Raw genomic sequence first — 24,858 nt, forward strand, 5'->3', positions numbered from 1 at the left:
TTGGATGAATATGACGATTAAATGATCCGATCAGTCATCTAGTTTAAAGAATGAGAAGTTGGCAAAAAAAAGTCTGTTCGAAAAAGACTTGTCGGTTTTCATGGTTTTTTAAAAAAGAAATTTACTTCTAATAGAGACAAGGGTGCAACATACTCGTTCGTTCGATCATGCATGTTTCTCATTACATCGCGCCATCTATTTATTAAAGTGACAAATTCGGAAGCATAGCTAAATATGACCTGATCATTTACGACTAGTGCAATTTAAACTCCTCAGTGTTAACGGGCACCGGCAGTTAATCTGAAGAAGGAGTGCCTTCCCAAGCAAACAGCTGTGGGCATTGCCCCCTTCCATTTTGGGGCTAAGATGGAGGAGCCGGCGGTCGCGGTTCGAGGCTCGTTTAGCGTACATGCCATTGGCCCGCGGCGGGTCTTTTCTCTCGCTGGCCCCTCCTGTCGTGTCAGCTGGGGAGCGCCTCCGCACTTCGCCTCTCTTGCCGCCCGTCCCGTCCTGCCCGTCCCGTCCTGACTCTCTTAGGCGCCGCTTTTAGAGAGAGGAGTGCAGCAACGTGGTGAGCACGGGGGCTTTTAAAAGGGCGGCGGACAGTGATGCCCCGGAGGGGAAGGATGGACGGGACCGACCCTGATTGTTGAGACGTCAAAAACAAAACAAAAGAAAAAAAAAACACGTCAACAACTTGAAGACAAATGGTCTGTAAAAGGAGCAACTGCCTCAAGTTCCTCTGCACCGAGTGGAGTTAATTTTTCCTTTTCTGTTCAGCCTGTCGCAGAGTTTTGCTGTTTTTACAGGAATTCCCTCCAGCCACAGAGATGTTTCTCCTACTAGCTGCGTTATTTTCTTTGAGAGGTCAGGTGAGCCCTGTTCAGGCTTGCCAGCTGCCTTCAGACTGGAGACCCCTCAGTGAAGGCTGCAGGGCAGAGTTGGCAGAAATTATAGTTTATGCCAAAGTGCTGGCCCTCCATCAAGAGGTGTACAATGTCTACAACTACCTACCCTATCAATATGAGGGCAACGAGAAAGGACTCTTCTATTCTGCAGAAATAGAACTGCTCTGCGACCAGGCCTGGGGAAGCATGTTGGAGGTGCCTGCTGGGTCCAGATTAAATCTCACTGGTCTGGGCTATTTCTCATGCCAGTCACACACTGTGGTCCAGAATTACTCTTACATCTTCTTTCTTAGGTAAGTCACTTTGTTTTGGGTTGTAGAAAAGTGAATGAAGTCTTGGTTATTACTTCCCAGTGACCCTGATGAGAGTTTGGTAGGTATGAAAATAGATCTATCACTTGGGTTTATAAAATGAAATTAACAGAAAATGATAAAGGACTGTCTGGTAGCAGACATTTCCCTCTGTTTTCTTGTTATTATCTATAATATCTTTTCAATTTTTGAACTCTTAGCATGGTAATCAAATAGTTCTGGTCATATTGTATGGACTTTTAGGCAACAGCCAACAAAGAATGCAGTCCCTCAGGTGCAGATTAGTGATTTGTCCAAAACTAACGTCACAGCCACTGCCCCCTGTAAGTTTATACACTGCCTAGGGGGCGTGCCATTTTAGTCCATACCTTTATCCATTTCCCAAGTGTTGCAACGATTATGACATCAAAGCCAATTTGCTTTGTATTTTGATTTTGTTGTCCTCACGTACCATTCACCCATTTATCCACTCTCTGTAATGCAGACTGGTGGGGTGGCAGGACCTATTCCACAGCGTTGGATTCATGGCAGGAGCTAACTGCCCAGGACAGCAGTGCTCCACTTCTGCTGGGACAATTTAGGGTCCAACTATGGTGCAACGTAATGCAAAGGGCATAGTTGTTTGGTGTCCAACCTGTGAGGCTGCTGAACCCTAACCACCAGAACAATTTTTTTATATCAAATAATATCGTTTTAAATAATTTGTTGCTTTTTGAATATACATGCATTACATAATCATCTGAGAATACTCTGTTAAAAGAGTTGTCACTATTGAAAGTAACTGCAGTCTTCTGAAGCCAAGCAACCATTGCAGACTGATCTCCTTGGGATAGGCCGAGTCATACAAGTTTATGATCACAGTTCATCATAGAGATGATCAAGTTTCCCATGTCTGAGTGCCTGTTTGGCCCCCTGTGTTGTACTGGAGTTGAACTTGGCCCTAAGCCTGAATTTCTGTTACCTGACCTCTTGATACTTCAGACTTCAATGGGGTAAATCTATGTTGCTTTTGCCTTTATTGTCCAAGTGAGGAAACTGACCATTTCTTTTGGGGATTTGTACACATTTTGTTATTTATAACCAGAAGAAGTAATTGAAAGCTCCCATTTAGACCCAGAATTGCACACAAGCAGCTGCTTTTTCTAACCACATGGGGTGAGGGGAGATGGGGGGGGGGGGGGGGGGGGGGGGTGGGAATGCCTTGGTGGGATCTAAAGCTGAGAATAGAGCTGTTGGACTCATTCTTGTTTGACGTGTTCTAGGCAGCAGGGTGCAGTCAACCCAGAGGTGACTACTCTGTGGAATGTTCCAAACCTAAAGACACAACCAAACTAATTGCAGTAGCTTAGTGCCCTAAGGGACCAATATTCATAAAAAAATGTAGAAACAAAAATAAGTACCTTCTGCATAAAGTAGTGTACTCTGGTAGATAGCATGCTAAATTGTGCAGTGAGTCTGAAATTCAATTGCGACCAATATATGTCGGACTCAGAAAGCCTTTTAAGTTTCTTTGGCCTCAAGATAATATTTTTCTTTAAGTTGTGTAGTAAATAAAAATAAGTTGATTCAATTGGTTATACACTGTGAAAGGCACTATACATATTAAGCTAAAAATTATTGGTTCCTTGTTAAAAGGTCAGTTAGTTTTTTTTTTCCAAGAAAAAATGTAAAGGTGATGTGTGGCAAGCATGAAATCACCACATTGAGGAGAGAATTAGGTCCTATGGCCAGGGGAGTTTTGAGGCAGCACCATCAAAAACTGCACCACCATGATGAATCCAATTGTTTTTTCATGCTTTGTAGTAGGAGGCTTGAATGTTCACTCAACGCATTGAGAGTAAGTCAGGAGCCAACGGAATAGGACACCAGTTCATCACAGGACATACTGCCACCCTCACAAATACTGAGTCAGTTCAGAGTCACTGATTTAGCTAACATGATTAGGAAGAAACCTGAGTACTGGGAATGTACCTACTCATTCTTGGGGAGAACATGCAAACTCAACCTGAAATGTACCTGAACTAGTCTGAGAATTGAAAACTGGGTCACCAGAACTGTGAAGCAGCAGCACTACCAACTGTATCACCATGCTGCTCTCTCTATGTCTGTATAGTAAAAGTACTGTATAGTTAAATTTGTATATAAATACATACACGCACACACACACACACACACATATATATGAGTGGAAAATAGGACCACCCCAGATCCCCAACCGCCAGGCTCAACTTACAATTTATTACTGAAGTGTCTATTGCACAGGTTCAAGGCAGTCTGGTACCATATACACATACTAAATGAATAAATTAGCAAATAAGCACCTCCATCTCCTTTACTCGTCCTCTCTCTCGGGAGTTGTCTACTACCTCCTGACTGGGACCCTCTGATGAACGGAAACATTCCCTTTTTATCTTGATCCTGGGAGTACTTCTGGTATCACTCTGTTGCTTGCCGGAAGCACTTCTGGGTCATATGGAACACGGATGTGCATTCTTCATAACTCCCCACTGAGGCACCCAATGACCCCAGTAGGTCTGCTTCTTCCATACTACAAGACCTAAACAACCCTGCAGGTGTCCATGCTGGGCTGCCATTAGAGAAATATTGCCTCCTGCCCTGTTGGGGGATGATTTCTTCCTGAAAAGTGTCCCCCGTCCCTCCATTTTTGGGTCATCCCGACTGGGATAGAACTCAAGAACCATTCTGACAGGGTTGTGCCTCTGTCCCTCCCAACTGGGTAGGATATCATCTCTGACCTCAGTCGGATTGCCAGTCCATGCACTCTGACACTTACTATATACTGTATATATAGTGCGTATACATGTATATATCTGTATATATTCTGTTTTCTTGTTAAAGTTTAATATCATGTGTTCAAAGTGTACAAGCAGGAGCACAATGAAATTCTTACTTGCATGTCTCCTCAGATAAAATAATAATAAACAATATTTAAAAATAAAATGTAAAGAAATGATGAAGGGTTGGAATTCCAGGTGGAATAATAGTAATTTATTGATTAAATATTGAGGTAGGCTGAAGTAGGTGTATCATTACATTGCTAGCAATGCCTTTTTTACTATAGAGGAAGCACAAAGTCCTACTTCCGTTTGGTCTGATAGGAGTGTCAGAAAGTCAAGAGGTGGGTGGAGTTAGACTGGGTTCAGAGATCTTCTTCAAGGTCAGTGATTAATGAACCCTAGAGGAAGCAGATGAACAAATGATTTCATTGGCGTTACCTGTAACCCCTTCCTGTGTTCCCTTTGCTTTAGTCCCTGCAGTAACAGCTTAATGATCTTACTTCTGATTATATGTACAGTTCTGTGCAAAAGTCTTAGATACTTTAGATATTTTACAAATAAATTTGTCTTAGATGGTTATCTTATATCTTCTGGATTAGTGTGTCAATAGAGAAGAGTTTATGTTAGCGTTCCAAACACTCCTTTTACAAAAAGGGAAGCAGTACAATCAGATATTTAAATGTCCTTCATGTAAAAGAAACTAACTGTAGTAACACATCACTTTCCAGTTAAAACAAACATGTGTTTTTTGTAGGCATGTAGCCCAATGCTTGATTATCAAATATAACAAACAGGTGCTAATAATCAATGACATAATGTGTAGATTGAACCAAAATGATGAACTAAAACAAAAACAGCTGTGTAGAAGGAATAAAACTGGACCAGGGTAACCATACTAAAAAGGTGATGTGGTGGTTCACATTTTGCAGCAGGCTGCTAAAGCACAAACAAATAGGCAAAACTGAGGACCAGAAATGCACTGGTCATCCACAGAAATGGAGTGCAGCAGAAGAGAAATATATCAAGCTTGCTTCCCTCTAAAAATTAAAAGATGTCCAGCACTGCTTTTAGCTTAGAAATGGCAGAAACCACTGAGACACTGGTACACTCATCTACAGTTCAGCGAAATCCTATAAGAGGTGGCCTTCATAAAGAGTTGTGATCAAAACACCATTGCTCTAAAGTTGGAAATAAAGCCCAATGAATTACTGTACTTGTGGGTAAAAATGCAAGGACTAAGATGCAGAAAAATGGCAGCAGGTGCTCTGGACTGATGATCTAAAATGTAAAGTCTTGACTCCGACAAAACTCAGGATGTCTGCCAAAGGGAAAAAGAATGGTTCATGGATAAATGCCTGCAGGCAACAGTGTAGCACGGTGGAGGTTTCCTGCAGGTTTGGGGCTTCGTTTCTAAAAACAGAGTTGGTGATTTAATCAAAATGGATGGTTCTCTCACTGCCGAGAAGTACAGGCAGATTGTTATCCATCATACAATACCATCGGGTAGGAATCTGATCAGTCCTGATGAATGCCAATGAGCCCAAAAATATGGAGAAAATCATAAAAACCTATTTGCAGCAAAAGGGGAATCCTGCAACAGATGGTATATCCCCCACTGAGGGCTGATTTCAGCATCACTGAGACAGTCCATGGTATTACTTGTAGAAACAGAAGTAAGTGAGACAGCCAAAGTCTGCAGTGGAACTGTGGCAAGTTCTCCAGGAGGACTGGAACAAACTACTACCTACCATCAACATATGCATGAACCTAAACCAGTTGCTGCAGTTTTTAAGGTAAAGTTTGGTAAACTACTCCTAGCATTATTTTTGACAGCTTTCCCACTTTACAGTATTTTTTCAGCGGTGCCCAAAACTTCTTTGCACAGCACTGTGTGAAAAGCATGCTTAAGAGTGTTATGTTATACTAGCCAACCCGTGCTGTACCATACGCCGCATAATTATTTATTGATGGATGAACACTTCCTGAATGACACAGTTGTCCAGATGGGGTGGGTTTGAGGATATGACTGTGAGTGAATGAAAAGATGGAACTCTGGAGAGAGCAACATACAATTGTCCGTGACTGAAAACTGGTTTTGGCAGATACAGGCATATCGTTTTGAAAGTTTGTCCCTGTGCCTTATTAATTGTCATTGCAAAGGCCAATCTAACAGGAAATTGTCTGCGTGTAAAAGTAAAAGACAAATTTGAATCTGATGGGGTCAGGGATATCCGGGTAATAAGGACAGTTTGTGAGATAGGAGCTGCAATAGTTTTACACTCCAGTACATTGCGGTGAATGCTGGTAACAGTCAGTCTAGTGCCATCACAGAGACTTCTTGCTGGCATGAGGTTTCTGAGAAGCATGACAACTGAACCTATTTTAATTTTGAGTTAATGCGGAGGCATGCCAATGGGAGTAAGACTGTTAAGAAATTCTTCAGGGAATGAAACTTGATCTGCGGGATCGTCTGTGACAATGGAGGCAACGCTGGTGAAAGTTAATTCGTCGGTAGGGATAAGTTTCAGTACTTGTTCATTAAGGTGTAGCGAGTCTTTGTTGGTGACGCTTAATATAGCTCGCGTACTGAGTTGTTCCGGAGTCACAGTTGAGAAGTCGATGTCGCCATATAGTTGTTGAACGGGATCAGAAATAAAAGGAAAACAATGTGAAGGTAATGGACGTGGGAGGAGTGTTAGAGTTGGCGGGTGGGGCTCTGTCGTGCGTGCCATGGTCGGATACTTAGTGAATTGTTGGTGGGCTGGGCTCTGTGAGTTGGCGGGCGTGACTCTGTCTTGCATGCGTCTTGCTTGCCATGGACTTAATGAATTATATATATACTGTAGATACTTACAAGTGTATGTATATATATATATATATATATATATATACATATACAGTATATAGTGTGTATATATATATATATATATATATATATATATATATATATATATATATATATATATATATATAGTGGCCACCAGGGGATGCTCCAGCTCCCCAAGCACCGAACACAGACAGGCTCTGGACAGAACTGTAAAATAAACAAGAGTTTTTATTGTGGGAAATTCTTCTTGGAATTGTTTCCCATGCCACAAGCACAAGTAGTATAACAACACTCTGCAATTATCTGCTTTTTTCTCTCTCTCTCTCACTGTCACTGCCTCCTCCGCTCCACACACAAGGTTTGTCCCCTTTCCTCCCAACTCTGGCTCCCTGAGTTGTGGCAGCCAGTTCCTTTTATCTTACACTCAGAAGCACTTCTGGTGTTCCAAAGCTGTAGCTCAGAAGCACTTCTGGGTGAGGTGAGAGCCTGACAAATAAGGGCTCCCCAGTCCCCACAGCACCAAATTGTTTAAGGGGGGATCTTTTTCACTGCTACACCGCTAAACACGCATGCAACAGAGTACATGTGTTAGTGGAGGTACTGAGCGGTGAAAATTGACAGAAAACATTCCAAAACTGAAGCTGTAGCAGACGATAAAATTGAACATGATGACACAGAAGAACTTTTGCCGAAAAAATGAGCTGTGTCTGTTGTCTGGAGATTTTGGTTTTAAAAGATAGGATGTGGACCAAACAACTATTTACTGCAAATGCTGTTGAGCTAAATTTGTCGCCAGTGGCGGCAACACGAGCAATTTGCTGCACCACCTTAGCCGCAAACATGCTTTGGAGTACCATGAATGTATGGAACTAACATTGGCACCCTCTACGTCCTCGGGTAAAACTGAAAAAGCTAGAGGACACTCAAGTCAGACGTTACTTGTAGACGCGTTTACTAGAGGTACTGCCTATGACAAAAAAAGCAAGCGGTGGATCGAGATAACCAACGCCATTACAATCCATATAGCTAACGTGTCAGTGGGCAGAGATTGTTAACATTAACAGAAAGTGTAGTTGGTTTATAAAAAATATTTACTATTTATTCCTTTTCTAAGACATGTTCAGTGTAATACAACTTTTGACAAACATCTCTGAATATTTTACTAAGTCTAAATGCCTCTTTGGATGGTTGAAAATATGTTGTCAAAATGACAGTTTAAGTTGTTTGCAAAATTTGTTCAATAAAAAGGTTCTATATTTTGACTGCAACTGTCATGCAATGTGATTCCTTCTCTTCATTAGTGCCACCCCCTTGAAAACTATCACTTTATGGGGCCATGCAAACCTGTATTAGTACTTGTGTGCACATTAAAATGTTTTTTGTACAATGCACAATTCTCATAACAGTGGAATAGGTTATTCTTAGCCAGTAATTGCAGTGGAAAATGTGGTTAACATTCACTCATGCATGGGGAAAAAAATACTGTTGAATACCGTGAAACTGGTAAAATTTTGAAAAATACCGTGACATAGAATTTTGGTCATACCGCCCAGCCCTAGTATACTGTATATCTAAAACAACAATTAAAAAATCTCAAATAGAGTAACACTTGTACACACAGCATCAGGCAGCAATGTAGTTTTTAGTGCATTAAACGTCTCAAACATTTTGGCAAGTTTTTGTAGAGGTTTTATAGAGGAGATAGTGGAAGTCTTAAGAAAACGTTTATTTCAAAGTCACCAAATACAACCAACATTTATTTTATATGGTATCTTTCTGTTGAGACCACTTTTTTATGAGTCTTAGAAACTTTAAGTTCAGTTGTTTCTGTATATTCTTAAAACCGGTGCTGATGCAGATAAAACTGGTTTGTTCAGTGTTACTCATTGAGTTATTAGTGAACTGGCAACCTTGCACTTTATACTCCATTTTCTATTCTTCACTATGCTTTTGGTTAGGTTATACATGATGAATGGGATTAAAACCATAACATAAATGCTCAAACCTGCCCAGTCCAAGTCAGGGTAGCAGAGGGACAAAATCTATCATGGCAGCTGCAACCAATCTCTCCGTGAGCAGGAAGAGCCAGTAAAACTAACAGGCATGTCTTTAGGGTTGTACTGTGAAATCCTGAGCACCCACACAAACATGGGGGTAGAATATGCAAACTCGACATGGTGACTCAAAAAAGGGTCTTGTAGATGTGAGGCAGCAGTGCCAGCCACTGCACCACCAGCAGCTCCTGAAGAATTAAAATATGAAGAGTTCTTTGTTTCTGATGTTCTTCTGGCCTCCCTTTAACATATGCATAACAAATAAATAGTTTATCACATCTGAAATTCATGCAGTGTTTCATCTGTATGGGTTAAGTGTTTTCTGATCATTGTGAGTTTCCATGGAAATAAATAATAGCTCATTTATTATGATAATAAAAAAAACTAAACAAAATAATCAGCAAATAGCAACATGTCAATTGTCATATTGTGTATGGTTTTGTTAGAGTAAGATATCACACCTGCTTTTTAAAGTATTGAAAATACAGAACAAGTAAAGAAGTGTATAATAATTGGAAAAAATGACAAAATAAATTAGAAAATAAATTATTCTGAAAACAGACTGGACTTCCCAGCTGTTATAAGCATTGTGATACAGAGGTGACAATGAGTGGAAGTTTTACCCAATAAGAAGAACCGGAAGACAGGGAAAAAGAGCAAGTTTAATTCATAAGGTGTTTAAAGAAAAAGGTGTTTAAAGAAACTAATTGATCAGGCCATGTCTTATTCTGAGCATCACATGAATCATTTTGTTCAGATTTGGAAATCTGAATCTGACAACATGTGGTGTCACTGTATAAAGTGTTTCTACATTGCTCTTACAATTTCATAATCAAGTGCCTTTGTTTTTTTTTTTGAGCTGATGAACAACATTCTGTCCTGTCAAAATTTAAAATGGCTTACTGAAATTTCAGTGAGAACACTGTGGACTTATTATAACCCATATGCAGGCAAGTACCCTTTGACAGCATGTATTAAAAGTGAGTTGCAGTCCAAATTAAGTTTAATAACTTCTGCTTTATTACGGAGTAGGGTGGCAATGGTGACTCGTAGCTCCAGGTACTTAAGTTTCAGCCTGGTCACTGACTTCATAGAGTTTGTCTATTGGCCATGTGCTAGTGTGGGATTTTCAAGTACTTCAATTTAATTTTGGTATAACAGAAACATGTAGCTTACATGAATTGGTGACTTTAAGTTGGCTTGCTACATGTCAAATTTCCCTATATTGGATTGGCTTCCCATCCAGGGCTGGTTTTTACCTTGCACTGACTTTTGAATTTTCTAAATGTATATTGCTTACTTTTGGCTTCTACACATTTGCAACAATTCTAGAAAGAGGGACTGTCTTCACTTGTTGTTTGAAATATCTTTGATATTGATGCTGTGAAGAGTGCTATATAGATTGAAGACCAATTGATTGATCACTAAGTAGTACCTTGTCTAAGGTTGATTCTTATTCTATTCCCAGTGCTGGCACATTATGACTGTGAATTGATATAAATTTGTTTAGAAGTTGAATAGATTATTGTTTTATCTTACAGAACTTGTCAAAAAATACATTTTACCACTAAACCATAATTGATAGTAAACAGTAAATCCACCTATCTGTCCATTACTGAAATCACTTAATCACGTTTACAGTTCCAGAGCCTATCCTGGAGATAGCAAGTGCATGGCAAGAACCAGCCTGGCATAAGTCCATCGCAGGGTACCCTCAACTGGGTCTAGAGCTGCGAGTCACCCCAATACACACTATCTGTGGGAAGTCAAAGGAATACCTAAAAAAACCACAAAGATGCTGGGAGAACATTCACACCCCATGCAGGTGTTTTTAGTCTACAAAGGTGTGTGAAAGGCTTACTAGAGGCCACAGCACCCACAGCTGGTGGTTGGTAATCTTATAAAGACAATTGTATTATTTAAAGATGACATAAAACTATGAGTCAAAGTTAGATAATTATGTAAATGAATATGCATATTTGAATAACAGCCTGTCAAAGCCCTTTTGCATTGGAATGCAAGTGTCCTGATAGCATACTGGATGTGGGAAAATGGGTAGTGGCCAGAGACATACTAATCTCATGACATGCCATTTTCTAACCTGCTTAATCCAGGCCAGGGTAGTGGGGTGGGGTGGGGCAGAGCCCATCCCAGCTAGCATGAGGTGTAAGGCAGGATCAGACCCTGGACAGGGTGCCAGTCCATCACAGACATATTCAAGTTTGCTTTGCAAATAATTTTATTCCCTCATGCATCCAGTATCAGTTTCACTATCTTGGTGACCAGTGGCATTGGGTACAAGGTGGAAATCTGACCTGGACAGAAGGTCTCAAAATTTTGAAAGAACAAACATAATAACTAAATAAATAAATAAAAACAGAGACAGACCCTGCATCATGATGTTATATGAAATGTGGATGCTGACACATCTGAGCCATGTCAACATCAGGTTCACTTTTTGTTTAACTCCAGGTTGTATAGTTTTTAAAAGCAAAGTCAGAACTACACTAAACATTCTAGCAAACACATCCAGCCCGTTCTTGCCGTGAAACTCTTAAGTAATATCAAAAAAAGGATTTTTTTTTACCATGATGTTTTTAAATTGAATATTATCTTTTTACATGATCTTATAATGGAGTTATGTTTTGGTGAATACTTTGTCTATCTCTAGTGTCAAATACACTGTAAACCAGTGATATGCACATTAGACATGTGTATTGTGGAATATGACCCAGACACAGACAGGCAGACATGTTAAAATTACCCCACACATGTTTATTGGGGTCTTCCATTACAACAATGATGCTCTCACAAACCCCAATACCCCACAGTTCTGGCCAACACAATGCCTTCAGACTGCCTCCTTCTCTCCTCCAGAGATCTCGTCCACTCTTCTCTCCCGACTCAAGTCATCCTCTGAAGGGAGGCGGCCCCTTTATATAAGCACCTGGATGTGCTCCAGGTGTGTTCCCGGCAATCTCCCACCGAAACGCCCCAGTGTGGCGGAAGTGCCGGCTGTATCCCCGGAAGCACTCCGTGTGTCCCTGCTAGTTTTGCCCCCAGCACTTCCGAGTGTGGCGGAAGTGCTGAGGTCCAGGGTCCTCCAGGTATTGGGGTGACCACGGGCCCCTACAGGGTCGAGCTTCCCAGCTCTGTACTTGTGGCCCCCAGGGCGGTCACCCCCTCGTGATGTAGAGGAGGCACAAGCCCTCCTCCGGTCTTCTTGGGCATCTCGGCTGAGTACCACCCCCATCTGGGTACCATAGTATGATGTGTGGTCCATAGTTAATGTAGGTGAGTTTCTGAAACACAGGCCTGCTATTAATACCATTGAGTAGTGACATCTTCATTTTGCTTTATGACAGCTATTCCTCATCTTTAAAACATGCTTATGCACCTCTGGTTATGAGGTGCCATTTTTTATTACTATGTCACTATCATATATCTAATGGGGCAGCATTTTTTGGAATATTCATTTGCCCACTTTATGAATCCATTGTTTCTGGGGAGATACAGACTATCCTGGTATTGATGGGCTCAAGACAGAAGCCAGTCTTTAATGGGATGTTAGATGCACATCCACATTTTCTTATATAGTTAACCTAACTTCATTTCTTATTACACTCCTTGTTAGTATTCAACTTTTAAAGCACATCTAGAAGAGGGAATAATGTTGGTAGTAGACCTGGTATAATGGCATGCTTGCCATTATTAATAGTCCTTTTCTCTAACCTTCTTTACATAGTATTTATTGGAAAGAGAGGATGCACTGCCACAATTAATATTCAAGCCTTCCAAAAGTCTCTTCTTGGCAGTTCTCACACAGTCCATATTGCTGCAATTGTGCATACAGATGGGGAGAGTAGTGCAATGGATGCGAGTTAAATATGGCACTAAAAGTCAGCAGCAAGTCATCCACCTTAACACTTATAAGAATAAGTGTCTGTGTGTCTGTTTATCTGTGTCCATCTGGTTGGTATGTCTCTGCTAGTCCAACAGATGACGCCTGTGAATCCCAATCCAAATAACACAAAGCTGAGACATTTGCATTGCATTTGCCATTCCAACAGATGGCACATCACAAACATTTGTAATAATGCATTTTATTACTACAAATGTTTGTGATGACAAATGCAATGCATTTTATTACTACATGCATTACAAGATACATTCCAATAGACGGTGCACTGCAAATGTTAACAATGAAGTCTAGGTTAATTATTTAGATTTCAATCCCATTTTAAATGGGTGGCACAGCTAGTTGTTTATTTAAATCAGTCTCATAAAGTGACCTTTCAGTGTACACCTTCACAAATTAAGTAGAACATTAAAAAGGAGAAGTGACAAGAACAAAGAAAGTGCAATTTAAAGAAAAGGGAAGGTAAGCATGAATGTTAAGATAAGGATAAAATAAAGTCCTTAATAATTCACTGTATATAAGAAAGAGATGGAGCCAAAAGACAGAGTGTGGATACTGCAAAGCTGATTCTGACATGGTTGTGACTGGCACATCCTGGTCTTTGAATAGTGAGAAGGGTAGCTTCAGGGAGCCCAGGAGTCAATTATGGGGTAGGCAGCTGTCCAGTGGGGCTCGACTTTAGTGCTTTGTGAGTGAGCGGCAGGACTTTAAAGATGATTATGAAAAAAAACAAAGTCAGTGTGGCGGTGCCAGCTGAAAGGATTCATGGTCACGCTGTTTGGCAAGCTGCATTTGGAACCAGCTGCAGTCTGTTAATGGTTGGGGAAAAGAGACCATTGAAAAGAGAGATGCAGTTGTCTGGCCAAGAGATAGTGAACACAGGGTGAGCATGAAATGTTTTTTAAAGAAAGCAAACTAGAAGAGAGTTTAGAATTTCAAACCATGAGTCAGCAGCTGGATTTGTGCATCCTTGTGCATCCAAATCCAACTTCAAGGCTCCACTACCTATACCTTTTAAAAATTTAAATAGTTTTTAAAAATGTCTTCCCTTTTATCAGCTTCTAATTATGAATATTTCACCAACTCTTTGGATAGTTGCCAGGTTTAATCACATTGATCAAAAAAGCTGCCATATTATTTTTTATTTTCTTTTGTGATTTAGTGCTTTACGTGACTGTTAATAAAATGAGACAGATTTAGGTTTGGACACGTTTGGCTTATTAATCAACCCCTTGGACGTGTGCTAAATTTCATTTCAAAAAGATTCTCAAGCATTTGGATGACTCCTCTTAGAAAAGGCTGGCTTCTCGTTCCTTAGGGTGGCACACATTCAAAGCTCTCACATTAGTTGCAGGTGAAACTAAAAATTTCCAACCAGCCGGTCTTCAGATCCCTCTGATTCTTTAAAGCCTTTCCACTAAAGAGCTTGACTACTGAACTAAACTCTTTTAATGAAAGCAGCAGTGAAAATATAAAAAAAAATTAGTTTTACTTTGAAACGAGAAGTAATAACATTTTCATTTGCATTCCACTCAAAGGTTTCTCAAATATTTTCTTTCCTGCCCTGCTACAGTTCATCTTTATGGCCTAAGGGGCTGCATTATGAAAAAGAAACCCTCATCTGCTTTTGTTGAAGTGACACCTTACACCTTGAAATTTATTTACATAGACATTTTATATTTTCCCTAAACAAGCCTGTAAGCTCATTTCCAGAGGGAGGTTGCCAGAGATGACTGAAATTTAAACATTTGGGATAACACCTTGTAGTGGTGTACAAATAAAGTCTATCACTGTTTCTCATCTTCAGATACCTGGGTTCACAGTCTGGCAGAGTGTAGATGTTCTCCCTGTGTTCATGTCGGTTTCCCTCAGACATCAGTGAAAAGTCAAGCAAAATGACACCTTTTACTGGCTAACTAAAAAGATTACAATATGCAAGCTTTCGAGGCAACTCAGGCCCCTTCTTCAGGCAAGATGTAATCAACGGTACAACACCCTAGTACCTCAGACATCACTAATAAGTGTATGTTGTAAATTTGGATTTGTATATTATTGTTTCCTATTATAGAGTTGTGTCCCATTCAGGGCTCATTCCTACTTTCACTTGATGCTACTGGCTCACCAAAACCCAGCAACGGAAAAGCATAGTGACCCCATTAATTTATGGAATATTTTCAATTTATGAAAGAGATTTTCTTCCACAAATTATCAAATACTTAAATTGTTCATATAAAATAACTCAATGAGCCGCAGGAGTGATATTTGAGTAGAAGCAGATTTGACATGTCAGGTTCCTTATGAACTAGTAAACTTCATACTTGTTACATGGTGGGTGACAGGAAATATGTGTATAGACAGCTTAATATCACTAGTTACCTGCATGAGCTGCAGGCAAAATCTCTGCTGTCATTTAGGCTTTGGTGAGCAGTGCCTCTGTAAGTTTTTTGTTAAATCCTGTGTTCATCTTCTGACACATATTTGTATACTTCCAGTGCATTCTGTCACTAAAGTTTAAAAAATACAAACTTGTTCAGGTTTACAAATGTATGTCTGGCCTCTAGTTGTGTGAACCACACAGTCTCTTTTTGACTAGACCATGAACTTAAAATAAACCTATTGGGCCACAGTATTAAAATGAAAAGGAATTAATCATCAAGGCATAGAATAAACAGAAGGGCACATGTTACTGGAGATGTAACACATCAAAATAGCTGTAAACAGCAAACCAGCATCCTGATGGAATCAATCACGTCGCCTGGATATTGCATTTACCCACATGACTCTGTCTTACTGAATCTCCTCTTCCTCCCATTTCTTCTGCCATTTCACTTCACTCTTTGGCCTTAAGCCATCTTGCCAGCCTTTTCCACTTTAATCCATCTGGCTCCAAATACTCCTGTCTAGTGATCAAAAGGGGCTTTTAAGCCCAAGTTAGGAGCAACAGCAGTCTCTGAGACAATTTATGAGATTCAGGAATGACTTTGGGAACTCACCGCAGTAACTGCAGGTGTCCCTGTATTGTTATGTTGAGTTACTGAGATGGAGCAGGGAACCACATGTAATGCACCTGGTCTCCCTGCTACCTCCTAAAAGCTTGATTTGTATTGGTGCCCCAGGAAAACTGTCTCTGGGGCTCCATTTATAATACTGGGGCAATAATATACCCTTATTGGTGGTGGCCTCTTGTTACCAGCAATGTTACCTGTTGAGTGTTTCAGTGTGTTACATTATTTCTGCATTATGGTTTTGTCTTTGCAGCAACAGACCTACCTTCATATGTTGTAAATCCTATTGTAGAGGCATACAAAGCAATGTGATACAGTATTCTTCATAAAATGTTCAATAAAAGAAAAGATGACAGATTAAGATTTACTTAATTTGTAAAACAAAAATCTGTCCAAATGGCTATGACTTTCCTTATTATATGAGGAAACACATGTGACACTTAGAATGGTGGATGGAAATGAGCAGAAAGGGAATTGCCAACCATGTATTTCCATCCAGCTTAAAGAAGAGTGGCTTGGTAGTTCAACATTTGGTATGGCTTCCTCATAGTTGCAGAGTCCTGGTTTTGACCCTTGGCCCGGGCACTGTGTATATGGAATTTACGTATATGCTCTTTCTGTGTTTGCATAGGTACTTCAGTTTTCCCTCATACAACCCAAATGCATATATTTTAGACTAGTTGGAGAATGTAAACTGACCTGGTAGAAGTGAATTTAGATGTATGAAACTATGTGCCCTATCCAGCTGGTGCCAAATGCATATTATTCATATTAATCATTCAGATATAGTCATGCTTATACCTGCAGCATATGAAAGTAATTTGTGCCAAGGACTCTATCTTCTCATCTCACTCTTTCATTGCCATTGTCCACCACTGGTCGGCTATATTTGTCATGGCACTTCATTCAATAGTACTTTTCATCTAACTAGTTGGCTGTTATGTTTATAATTTTAGTTACTACAAGAGATATTGAAACTTTCAAATTGTGTTTAATTGTGAGCAAAATTAATTTTTTAATGTTGTTGACAATGCGTGTGTCTCTACTATGATTTGTAGAGCTACTCTTTAGTAAGTATGACAGGGATTTGAGAAGTCACTGTCTGCCTAATTTCTTCAAATAATTAAAATCATTGAATTTTAACTCCAAACATATAAATCCACAAAGTATTAGACAATAGTATAAAAAGCTTTGCCGACAGACTGTTACTTGCTGGTTTATTTCACTTCCAACAGTCTTGTAGAGCCCAACCTGTCTGTTCTCTCCTGCCTATGTTATGTTTCTTTGTCTTTGAAATTATATGGTGCCCAACATACTATTTCTACTTGGTCCAAAGGGTTGAGTTAATGTGCTTTAGATTAGCATTAGGCAGCCTATGGTCCAAATCATTGAAATTGGTATGTTTATGGTGGAGAGCATGATATGCTTAATTTCAGATTCTGACTCTTCTGAAGGTCTGATGGTGTCATATTTCCATCAGGACATTACAACAGCTTGGTGTAACTAAATAAGCAGTAAGCTCTGCCATCATGATAGTTCTACTCATATCTAATCTCAGAAGTGAAGATTCTTTCTTAGGTCATTTATCCTCACAGGTGGCGCAGTGGTACTGTTGCTGCTTTGCAGTAAAGAGACTGTGGAAGATTGTAGGTTTGGTTCCTCCCTGTTTGGATAGTGTTTTGAGTACTGAGAAAAGCGCTATATAAATGTAATGAATTATTATTATTCTTCAGTCCTATATTTACACAAATCAAACTATTTGTGCAATATGGACAATGAGGATTAGAGTGATGTCTTAATGAGTGCAACCATCAGATTGAGGACAAAATCACTATTTCAATCATGACTTGATTTACTGAACCTGCTTAAGCTGGTGGAATACTGATTAGTGCTATTGCCTCTCATTTTCTAAAGGCTTTAAACCCTGGTCTTGCATGTTCTTCCCATGAGTGCATGGATTTTTCTGCACATCAAATACACACATGTTGAGGTTAATTGGCAATACTAACTTGACTTGGTATAAATGAGTGTGCCCTGTCATAAGCAGGAACCCAGTTATTCCAATTATTCATAAGCCATATTGTCAAGTTATCCGAGAGCTTACCTTCAGTTAAAAGCAGTAGAGTTGTGCTGCATGCTTGTACATCATTAATAGTCAGGATGTCCCTTTTAAAGTGACTTTTCTTTTTAAAAAAGTCTGCATTCATTCTTATAGTTTCCACTGGTATTTTTTCATTTTGGCTGTTTCATTACCTTGAGTAAGTGTTTGCTACTGGGTCTGCATGTCTCAATAGTGATACCTCATGGAGCCCATATTTAAATTTAGTTTTTATCCCATTTACTTAGAGGTCAGACAACAAACTTGCCCATATTCTACCATGTTCATGGTTGTACAGCCTTAAACACAAAACGGCATTTAGGTCACTGTCTTACTGCAATGCAATTATGAAACCACAAATTCATTGCTTTTTGAACAAATCAATTTGCAACACTTGGTAAGTTGAAAAGCAGATCCTCATGAACAGAGAAGGCAATGGAAAAAGTCTCAAGGGTTTTTGTTCATCTTCATATCATTATTATCCATCCATCCATTATCCAACCTGCTATATCCTAACTACAGGTTCACGGGGGTCTGCTGGAGCCAATCCCAGCCAACACAAGGCACAAGGCAGGAAACAAACCCCGGGCAGGGCGCTAGCCCACCTTAGGGTGCGCACACACACACACACACACCAAGCACACACTGCGGACAATTTAGAATAACCAATGCACCTAACCTGCATGTCTTTGGACTGTGGGAGGAAACACGGGGAGAACATGCAAACTCCACGCAGGGAGGACCCGGGAAGCGAACCCGGGTCTCCTAACTGTGAGGCAGCAGCGCTACCCACTGTGCCGCCGGGGTCAATACAATACAATACAATACAGTACAATACACAGAACAGAACAAATCCTCAATACAGTATAAAAATTAAAATTTTAGAAGTACGGAGTAGAATTTAACAGTAGATTATATCACATAAACACAGGGCAGGAAACAAACCCTGGGCAGGGCGCCAGCCCACAGCAGGGCACACACACACTCCAAGCACACACTAGGAACAATTTAGAATCGGCAATACACCCAACCTGCATGTCTTTGGACTGTGGGAGGAAACTGGAGCAAACCCATGCAGACACGGGGAGAACATGCAAACTCCACGCAGGGAGGACCCGGGAAGCGAACCCAGGTCTCCTTACTGTGAGGCAGCAGCGCTACCCACTGCGCCACCATGCCGCCCATTATTATTATTATTATTATTATTATTTTTGTGTTGGCCGTTGAATGCAATAAGACACCATTTCCATACAGTTATTGAGATTTATGGCAATACAAATTTTTGTTGGTGTCATGGGTAAGGCTGTGGACTTCAAACCCTCATCCAGCTACTAACACTATGTGACCATGAGCAAGTCACTACACCTGCTTGTGCTTCAACAGGAAAAAGAAAAGAATGTATCTGAAATGTTGTACGCCACCTTGGATATTCACTTGTAAAAGTATTTTATGTATGTACTCTAAATGGCAGATATTTCTTCATAACAAATCACTTTAGAATTAGAAAATTACTTCAATGAAAAAGAAAAGAAAAAGGGGGCATTGAAACTCAAATATGACAGGGCCTGGCATGAGATGTGCACAGATTGTGGTTACCACTACTGTCTCATAGCTCTATGCATTTGGGTTCAATTCTTGACTGTGCTAATGTCTGTAAAGAGTTTGCATCTCTTCCCCATGTATATGTGGGATTCCTCTGACATCCCAAATTCTTGCATGTTGAGCTACATCCTATGTATAGAATTGTGCTATGGAAAAAAATGTTGCAGGTTAGGTTAACTGGATTTCTAAACTGGCTCAGTGCAGGCAATTTGCCCTCCAATGGAATTGGCATTCCATGCAGTGTTGATTCCTTCCTTGCCCCCAGTTCAGTACAGATAATGAATAAGTGAATAATTACTAAGATTGTTATGTGGTTTATTGTTTGTTTGTTTTGTTTTTTTGTCTTAACCTTCACTACATCTTCAAATGCTTACTCAATGCTGTGCCTCATGAGTGTTTTTGTCCCAATCCTGACACACATTTTTAGGTGCCTTGGATTACAAATTTTTGACCCCAAACCTATTTTATATTGATTGTCCATCTTAACCTCTAGTCCAGATGATCGTAAGTTAAGCTGAGTTTTGTGAAAAAGTTTTTTGCCCTTGCCATGATTTCATCTACTTATCTTTATTGTCACAGCAAATGGTTTCAGATCTTTAGACAAAATGTAATACTAGACAAAGGGAAGCAAAGTACACATATAACACCATTTCTAAATTGCTACTTAATTTATTACTTAAATTATTTAAGTAATAAAGTTAACCAACATCTGTACACTCCTTATGAAAAGGTAATTGCCTCCTTAGTTACTTAATCAAACAGCTGATCAAAGTGAATTGACAGAACACAGCCAGACCTGATTGTCACCAACCCTTTTCAATCTAAACCTTACCGCAGAACAATGACCCAAAACAGAAAAGCAAGTCAACAACTGAATGACTGAGAAGAAATAAAATGAAAGTTTTGGAGTGAAGTACTCAAAATCTTGACTTGAACACAATAAAGATGCTGTTGCAGGACCTAAAGCAGGCAGTTCATGCTCACAAGCCAAGTTGTGTGTTTTAATTAAAGCAGTTCTGTAAAGATGGGTGGGCTAAAATTCCTCAAAAGTGATGTAAAAGACTGATCTCAAAATATCAGAAGCACGAAGTTATGATTATTGCTGCTAGAGGTGCTGCAACCAAGTGCTGAAATTGTAGAGTCAATTATGCTTTCATATTGGGTGTTAGATAGTTTTACTCTTTTTTAATTTAAAAACTGTTTAGTGTCTTCACTCAGTTCAATATATCTGATATTGAGTTTTGTATAAAGTCTGATGCCATTTATTGTGTAAAATACATAAAAACAGAGGATTTTAGAAAGGAGGCAAATACCTTTTCGCAGCAACGTAGAACAGATGATTTTTTTGGATGTTTGTAATAGATTATTAAAAAACAAAGTAACCAAAATGGAGACTATATGGTGGGTCAGAACAGACCCAAAGGACATGGCAGTGGGAACTGCAGAAAAATGTGAAATTTGGAAAACTTTTTTGCTGTTTGTAAAGTTAACCTAAAACATGACTTGTAATATGTTTGTATGGATTGTGAATAAACAAACTTATCCTAAATATAGGGGAAAGTCTGCGCAACTTACCAAAAAAGATATACCGGTAACAAGGGAGAAAAGGCACACAGTTTCATGCTCAACAAATGAAATTTGCAGTGCTTTTATGGATTTCAAACCACATTTGAATCAAAGACATTGTAAAGGGTTATGTGTCCTTTTTTAAGCATATTTTTCTATTTTTTAATAGCATTGTTTTTTGATTTTGAAATTTCACAATTTAAAATGCATTAACACAATAAATTCCTTAAAGGGAAAGGAGACCATTTTTCCATCTGGCTTGTTTGGTTAGCTGATAGCAAAGTCGTCTTTGTATGTCCAGTCATTTTGTAAAACAATTCCAGGGATCTGTTTCCACCATTACACTACTCTTTCAGTGAAGAAATGTTTTCTGTTTTCCATCCTGAAATGATGTCCTTAAATGACTCTTTATTTTTCTGGCTATGCACCAATTTCTTTTGAAAGATCCAGGAACAACAAGATGGACAGTAAACAGAACCTTAGGACCTGTAATACAGGTCCCAGCTGACTCAGAAAACAGTTCTTGCAGGTACAGTCGGCTCCCACATCTGTTGAGAATTCATAATGAGAATGAATTGGGGTTCTGTGGCTTTTGAGTGCTAAAAATGAGTCCAAATTTCTGTCAGAACATAAACATTTATTGAAATTGAGCAACTATTACATAGAAAATAAGTGTGTCTAAATTCCTCACTTCAGCAACAGAAAGTAAACAAACAACACTAGTCATTTATTTTATATTTTATTTAATTAGAACACTGGAGATCTGGAGAAATTATGAGTTTAGTGGCCATGCCTCTGTGCAGTTTTTCAGTAATGCTCGATGTGAGTGCAAAAGAAGTTGATCATCTCTTTGATCTTCAAATAAGTCACGATCTATGCTGACACTGGAGGTGTTAGTCTTGGTGTGATCTGCTGCATAATGTTGAGGTGGCACTTCCATTGAAGTTTCTCCTTTAGCAATTATAGTGCTAGAAGTGTTTATCAGCCTTTTCTCCACAGAATGCAGGTCTCTTCCTGCATAATAGCTATCAACTTAGCACAGACTAATTGGCCAACATTTGGCCTAAATGCCATTGAAGCCAAGCCACGAATGTGGAGAGTAGATAAAGATCTAATCTTACCTGTCCAGCAGTTTAAGCCAAAGCAGTGGTGTACAGCAACATAAGCAAAATTGTGGAGAGGATAGCAGAACGATAAAGTGGTACTTTATTGTGCACAAGACTACCTAACCAAAATACATGTAGGAAGTTGGAACATGGTGAAGGCAAATAAACAGGAACTTCATAACATAACATTCTCAAACCTAAATTCAAAAGTCAACCAAGATGTCAAAACTACAAAAACTTTAAGCTCTGACCCCACAAATAACAAAACTGGCTTTCATACTAGCACAAGAAGCACAATGCTATAACACTGAATTGAACTAGAAGTTAATTTTTATTTTCCCTTGCCTCTCTTATTATCTGACTGGTACAACATTAGTGTTGTCAAGCAAAACAGTCAAGCAGGTGGGGCTAATGGCAAATGGCAAGGAAAATGAAGGTCTAACAATGGAGCTCGGACAAGAATACTGAAGCTATTAATTGAAAACTCTGATCATCTGTCAAAAGATGTCGTGTTCTGGGGTTGTTCAATTTAATGTATTCTTATATAGTGCTCTTCACAGAAGACTGGCCATGTCTACCTGCTTTTTTTGTTTCAGACTTGCAGGGCTTTGAGCCTATCCTGACAGAACTGGGTGCAATATAAGAGGAAAACTCATGCAGAAATATAGAGAATGTGCAATCCCCTCACACACCGTGACCATGTTAGAATTTGACTTAGCACTCTGGAGTTATGTGGCAGCAGTACCATTCTGTGTGTTAACGTGCTGATCAGAGTGCTTACTGAGATATATGTACATAAAACAGCTACAGAACAGACAAGTACAGAGCTTGGTGCCAGCAGCAATGCCTGATTCTTCCAAGAATCCTTAGAAGGAACAGAGCAGCATGACATTTTATACGTGTGGCTAAGTGGTGAACTGCATTAACAATATGAGTCCTAAATTAAGATATCTCTCGTTTGGGACCATAATACATTTGGTTCCAGTAAACAAAGAATCAATCGAATGTATTACACCTTGCAGTACTTTCAGAAACATTTGTTTCCACTCCCCATGGTGCAGACACATGCAGCTACATTAAAGTACTATACATGAAAGAATGCCACAGCAAGACACAAATTACTAAATAATGGGATGCCAATTAAAAAAAACAAATACTGATTTTACAAATTTTAATAAAACATAAATAAATGAGTATCAGATATAAATATACTATATTGTTAAAGAATGAAAAGGCCAGGATAAAAGATTAGGACACCTCTTTGGTTATCCCTGTGTATTAGGCAAGCCTGTTTTTCAAGATAGATAGATAGATAGATAGAACAAATGAACTTTGTTTGTCCCCAGGGATAAATTTGGCTTTTTACAGAAACTCTTTTTAAATAAATAAATACATAAACAGGTAAATAAATATACACCCACACAATGGTCTGAACACACACCAGAAACCTCTAACTTGGCAGTCCCAGTCACAGTAGGGCTTTATGCAGATGTATTGCTGTTGGTATAAAGGTGCTCTAGTAGCATTTCTTGACACACTTCTGCTGAATAATTCTTTATCTGAAAATACTCCATGTTAGTGTGTCAGAGAGACAATGTGCAGTATTGTTCATAATGGCACTCAGTTTTGTTTTAACTCTCCCCTTTGCTACAACCTCCCAGGGTTCCAGGATGTGCCCCATAACTAATATTGCACTTTTTATTAGCTTGTTGATTTGGTGGGCCTCTGTTGAATTTGACCACAAGCAAATGCCTGTCTGATTTGACTATCTCCTAATACATATACACTCTCTTAAAGTGAGCAAATTGAGTTTTGTTTTATTGCTCTCCATTGCTATTACATCCAGGGGGTCCAGAGTGCATCCTATAAGGAGCCTGCCCTTTTAATTAGCTTGTTGATTTGGTGGGCCTCTCTTGAATTGATGTTCCCAGCCCAGCACACCACAGTGTAGAAAATCACCCTGGCCATCACAGAGTTATAGAAGATGTGAAGGATGTCACTTCCAACATTAAAGGAACGCAGTCGTCTAAGGAAAAAGAGCCTGCTCTGCCCTTTCTTATATACGTAGTTCCTCTGTGTTCCAAGAAGTCCAACCTGTCATTAATATGGACCCCTAACTACTTGTAGGAGGAGACCACCTCTACTTGCACTACCTGAAAAGTGACCAGACACAGAGTGTCTTTGTTGCGGTGAAAATCAATAACCAGTTCCTTGGTTTTGCTGATGTTAAGACGCAGACAATTCAAAACAAAAGAATTTAAAAAAGAGTGACCATTGTGATCAGCAATGAATGTTAAAGTTGCTCATACAGAGTGAATTATCACTACCAGATATAACTTCCCAAATGTATGGTGATTTCCAGGGTCGTCAGTTCCTATTTATTGGATCTGAGGCGGACGAGGCTTAATTTCTGGTTTGGAGGCATTGACTTCATAAGTGTTCCAGTCAGAAACTTTCAACAGTGAGAGCACAAGGGGAAAAGTTGTTACAGATAGTGCCACCTTGCTCTCCAGAGGCAAATTACTTGTGTCACCAGAGCTCTGAAGAAGCCCCTAACGCATGTGTACCTGACAATATATATCAGACAATACTAAAAAAAATAAGTCAATGAATGACTAATGCAAGCTGATTGGTATTGCAGGAGCTCACATACTGGAGCCATGG

At 39.5% G+C, this 24,858-nt stretch overlaps 1 protein-coding gene across 1 annotated transcript in view; it reads left to right on the forward strand.

Moving 5' to 3' along the window:
• Window positions 1-347: 347 nt before the first annotated feature.
• ccdc3a (coiled-coil domain containing 3a) overlaps window positions 348-24,858 on the forward strand; it is a 113,449-nt gene continuing 88,938 nt past the window's right edge. The window contains exon 1 of the mRNA XM_028813672.2: window positions 348-1,201. Within this exon, the coding sequence (XP_028669505.1) occupies window positions 831-1,201 (371 nt within the window). The 5' untranslated portion in view covers window positions 348-830. The remainder of the gene's footprint in view (window positions 1,202-24,858) is intronic.

Source organism: Erpetoichthys calabaricus, chromosome 1 (assembly GCF_900747795.2).
Source record: "Erpetoichthys calabaricus chromosome 1, fErpCal1.3, whole genome shotgun sequence".
Classification (NCBI taxonomy): Eukaryota; Metazoa; Chordata; class Cladistia; order Polypteriformes; family Polypteridae; genus Erpetoichthys; species Erpetoichthys calabaricus.